This window comes from Gadus morhua, chromosome 1 (assembly GCF_902167405.1).
Source record: "Gadus morhua chromosome 1, gadMor3.0, whole genome shotgun sequence".
Lineage (NCBI taxonomy): Eukaryota > Metazoa > Chordata > Actinopteri > Gadiformes > Gadidae > Gadus > Gadus morhua.
This window is the reverse complement of record NC_044048.1, coordinates 17,342,659-17,347,658: the sequence shown is the minus strand read 5'-3', so window position 1 is coordinate 17,347,658 and position 5,000 is coordinate 17,342,659. Positions and strand designations below refer to the sequence as shown.

At 46.1% G+C, this 5,000-nt stretch overlaps 2 protein-coding genes across 7 annotated transcripts in view; one reads left to right on the top strand and one right to left on the bottom strand.

Moving 5' to 3' along the window:
- bmp7b (bone morphogenetic protein 7b) overlaps nt 1-4,655 on the bottom strand; it is a 22,702-nt gene extending 18,047 nt beyond the window's left edge. Inside the window, exon 1 of the mRNA XM_030357000.1 lies at nt 3,987-4,655. Coding sequence (XP_030212860.1) covers nt 3,987-4,419 — 433 coding nt within the window. The 5' untranslated portion in view covers nt 4,420-4,655. The remainder of the gene's footprint in view (nt 1-3,986) is intronic.
- The window catches only part of spo11 (SPO11 initiator of meiotic double stranded breaks), a 13,079-nt gene continuing 11,773 nt past the window's right edge, over nt 3,695-5,000 (top strand). For 5 of the 6 annotated variants that reach the window (XM_030357092.1, XM_030357074.1, XM_030357083.1 and 2 more), the window contains exon 1: nt 3,709-3,805. The gene's annotated coding sequence lies outside the window, so the exon portion shown is untranslated. Of the gene's footprint in view, nt 3,806-5,000 lie in introns of all 6 variants that reach the window. The other variant, XM_030357066.1, reaches the window with a different exon arrangement.

Here is a 5,000-nt window from a genome sequence, read left to right as displayed (position 1 = left end):
CAACACAGGCCGTAATTACCTGCTGTTGGTTGCAGTGAGTCACTGACAGCACCTTGTCTGCATGCCCCTGCCATCCTTTACAATATGATCGCCGCTCTGTAGCTCTGCACTGTTTTGATTAGGAATGTGTCTGCCAAATGTTTTAGCACAGCTCGGCTTGTTTGAGAACCGGCGCTACGTCAATGTTTCGGCTCCGTCATGTGCCGTTTCCTGCGGCCTCCGTAATCGCAAATTGAGCGTTTCATATGGTTTATAACGCATAGAAATCCAAACAATAGCCGTGATGGATTGCTCTATTGTGGAACATGGTGGGTCATATATTTGCTTTTCTTCCAAAAAAAAGAAAAAAAAAGGGAGAAGGGAGATGGTTAAGGGAAGCAGAGAAAGGTCTTTGTTTAATTCTCTCAATTTGGTATCACATCTGGGGCAGATTAATAGTGGCAGAACACTGAGCAATTAAAATGGTCCCTGGCAGCAGAAGATGTAAGATTCCCTGATATTGTTTTATATTCTTTCCTGCTGTAGTCTTAATTTCAAATGGCTGAGAATAAGACTATTATACACTCAGACAGTCATGAGTTGCCAGGAATCTCTTCTGCTAATTACACTGCAACAAACAGTTTTAGTTTTGTAATTATACGTACAAGCACCACATGCACACACACAATATCTCTCTTTCTCATTCTCTTGACTCCACCTCTCTCTTTCTCTTTCTATTTCTCTCTTGGGTGCTCTCCCCTTGTGTTATTCGGATGGCAACACTTTACAGTAAGGATAGGCCACACACACACACACACACACACACACACACACACACACACACACACACACACACACACACACACACACACACACACACACACACACACACACACACACACACACACACACACACACACACACGCAGGTAATGATTAATGTTATCTGACATGCAGGATGCAAATAGCAGACATGTAAGTCACCACACAGTTTGAGATAGAATAATGGGCATTAACATTTTTTTAGTGTTGGAACTGATGCCTAGAAGATGGTTTGAATGTGTGACTCAGTGTTTAAATATGTGGGGTACACAGCTTTAGCACAGGCCAAGAAATACCTGGAAGCTGTGGTTTGTTAGGTGGGAAATGGCTTAATTTTCTGTGACCTCAGGCTAATGTTCCCAAAGACCATCAGGACCTTATAAATCATTATCAAAACAGGAGCATGCGTGAGCAAGCATGCAGGTCAGACTGTGTGTGTGTGTGTGTGTGTGTGTGTGTGTGTGTGTGTGTGTGTGTGTGTGTGTGTGTGTGTGTGTGTGTGTGTGTGTGTGTGTGTGTGTGTGTGTGTGTGTCTGTGTGTGTGTGTGTGTGTGTGTGTGTGTATGTGTGTGTGTGTGTGTGTGTATGTATGTTTGTGTTCTTGTGCGGGCGTTTGAAAGTGAGTGAACATGGGAGAGGAGAGAGAGAGAGAGAGAGAGAGAGAGAGAGAGAGAGAGAGAGAGAGAGAGAGAGAGAGAGAGAGAGAGAGAGAGAGAGGGAAAATATAGGATGAAAAAGGGAAGAGCAAGATAAAGAAACATAAGATCACATCACAATCCATCTCGGATCTCTGGCATATCTTGGCCTGCAGTACAACGCCGTCTCTCTGACGCCGAAAGCACAGAATGCCAGCATCGCGGGGAACGACGTGTGGATAACGTGCGTGTCGTGTTTGCATTTTTTGGCGTGCGACTGCGGCATGTCCGGCGGTACACACCCAGCTCTGCGGTATCCCGTTCTGCGTGTTGCGGTGGATTCTGACTGCATGCCGTAAGCCATTTACACAGCTGGCCTTTTTAACTGAGGTGACTCAGTCAAGACAAGGTCCCTTGCTCTGGGGTCCGTCCCAAAAACCACACCCACCCTGGCCAGCTACGAACTGTCCCAGCAGTGCTTACGAGGCGCAGTCAAATCCCGACCTTGGCTTTCGCTTATACAGCCACCAATAAGCCAATGCTACAGAGGGAGCCCAACCTGGGGAAAACTGTTTTACGGTTGATTTTAATAATTGTTTAAATAATCAAGTTGGATTTCTGAGCCCTAATGGACTACCACCTCAGCCGAGTCATATCAAGCAATTCAGATGGTTTTGTTTTATCTACACAGAGAATACCTGGAACAATTGCATGCCAGCCCTAGCTGAATGTCAAAGTAAACATTCCAGTTTGGACAAAGCTAGGATTTCCAAGCGGGTTCCTGTGGTCCTTTTTGTGTTATACAGATGTTGTGTCAGGTATAAAGGTCACAACAAGCCAATAGCGATGTCAGTCTTGTTCATCTACTTATACCCCTCGTTTCATTTTATCAGATGGCAGACAATATTCAACCAGATCTCTGATCTCATCCGACTTTAATGTCCATTGCCGTAAATGAATGTGTTGTTATTGAATCATGTCATATGGTTTGTGGTAGGCCTAATTGTAAATACAACATTCTGGCCTTAGAAAGCCTTTGAACATATATTGCAAAGATGCATCTTGTCAAAGATTTGAAACAAAAAAGTATAAACTATAGTTATTCTATTTAATTATCCTGCCAATTCATCCAATTTAAAGTAAAACACATCTTCATGCATGATCCTTCTTCACCAAGTGGTGCCTTCTCTTGTTTCCCTGTCACTGTAAAAGTCACTCCTCAGTTTTCTCCATCCGGCGCCGTCTCATGTGGAAGGTAATGAATGAGTTAGGCCTACCATGTCATCGGTACTATTCAATCAAAGCTGACTCAAATTTGATGGTTATCACATGAGACTGGAAGAGGATAAACAAGGAACCCTTTTCTGCCTTTTTTTCTGACTGCAAGCACGGCAAAACGACACCAGTGAGGCTAAAACACACGCCACCTTTAGGATTCTTAAATGAGTGATATGCATCACCAGGCTCAACATGTGTGCATCATGGGTGACGTTGACAAACAAGTTTGTACAACTCTATTATCCCATTGGTTTAACTTGTGTTCTAAAATCAAAGATGTTCAACAATTTACTCTCTCTCTCGCTTTCTCTCACACACGAACACACACACGCACACACTTCCCATTGCAAGATTATTGGCGCTTGGTCCGAGCCAGAGAGTGAGTGAGGCCCTTGACTTTGTGAGACTGTGTGGTCAGGCCCGTCTGTGTCACTGCCTGTCAGAAATAGTCACAATGCCGTAATGACAGTGCAGCAGCGGTGGAGGAAGCAGTGCAACCTTCCCTCTCCTGCCAGAACACTCTATACAGCCACCATGCTAGGATGTTTTCCAGGATTTATACCTATAGACGTGCTCCTTTAACTTTGGCTGCCGTCCTTTAAATCGCTTTCAGTTAGCTAGCGGGCCATGTGTTCCCTTTGTAGCTAAGAGCCTCCCCGTTGTTTTCATCATACTCTGGCAGCAGTTCATCAATGTAACACGCACACCACTGCACTTTATCAAGATAGAGATTTTGCTTTGACAACTGTTGAGATAACTAAAGGATCTCCCCTTCAGTCCACTTATGCTTAGGATAGTGTAGTTATGGGACTAGTTATAGATGAGAAACGAAATGATGCTCGGAAGAGTGGATGAGAAGTTAAAAGTCAAACTCTGGGGCCTTTCGTTTAAAACTTTAGAGGGGGAAAAAATTAAATCTTTAGTGCACTTTGAACTGTTTCCTGCTGTTGACTTTACTCATTCCCTAGATAAGGCGTTGTTGACATATTAGCAGACGCCTGGCCCATCATCTTCAGTAAAAGCACCTGAACCTTCAGCACGCTGCACAGCTGTTCGGCGTCCAGCAGCCCCGTGCGGTATGTGACACTTCTGGTAAATAACAGCACTTTGTTTATGTAAAGCGGTATTCGTCACCTGCATGTGTGTGCAACAGAAACATGCTAATTCATATGACACTGTCAACATTTCACCTTCAATAACAAGTTCAACTTTTTAACTGGAATGGCAAACAAAAAAACAACAACAAATAACATTAAGCATGATGGACTCCTACCTAAATTGACGAAGCTCATCACCATGTCAGCATCGTTCAAGAAGTTGTTGTCCTGCAGGCTAGCAATCGGGGGCCCTTGCGTGGTGAAGACGGGCTTGTAGGGGTACGAGTATCTGTCCTCGTCTCCCTCCGTGGACATTGCATTGTACAGGTCCAACATGAACATGGGCGCAGCGTTGTGCTTCCCGTGGAGATGGGGACGCGGTCGGTGCGGTAAGCCCAGGATCGACAGGATCTCCCGCTGCATCTCCCGGCGTTCCTGGCTCTTCAGCCGCCGGTGGATGAAACTCGAATGGACCTCGTTGTCCAAAGTTAAGTTGGTAAAGAGGCTGTCCGCCAGGACGCAGTAGACCCATAAAAGGAACAAAACGGGAGAACGAGTATCCAAAACGGTTGCCATTGCGAATGCCATGCGTAATTGTGCACAATTCATTTAACTTGGCGAATACAACAAACGAATATCGATCTTCAGCATCAGATGTGTTCAATATCGGAATCAATGCTATGTTAAAAAAATTATCGATCCCACGAATTTGATATCAGGTATCTTAATTCCGGTCGCCGACCATCCACGATCACCAGTAGCCCGTGAGCGGATTCGTTTCACTGAGAGCTCTCTGTCCTGCGAACAAGTTATGAGGAGGTGCTATGTACTGGGAGGAGCAGCGCTGATCGCCAGAGAGGAACACACTGAGAGAGAGAGAGAGAGAGAGAGAGAGAGAGAGAGAGAGAGAGAGAGAGAGAGAGAGAGAGAGAGAGAGAGAGAGAGAGAGAGAGAGAGAGAGAGAGAGAGAGAGAGAGAGAGAGAGAGAGAGAGAGAGAGAGAGAGAGAGAGAGAGAGAGAGAGAGAGAGAGAGAGAGAGAGAGAGAGAGAGAGAGAGAGAGAGAGAGAGAGAGAGAGAGAGAGAGAGAGAGAGAGAGAGAGGGGGGGGGGGGGGGGGGGGGGGGGGGGGGGGGGGGGGGGGGGGGGGGGGGGGGGGGGGGGGGGGGGGGGGGGGGGGGGAGCGAGAGAGG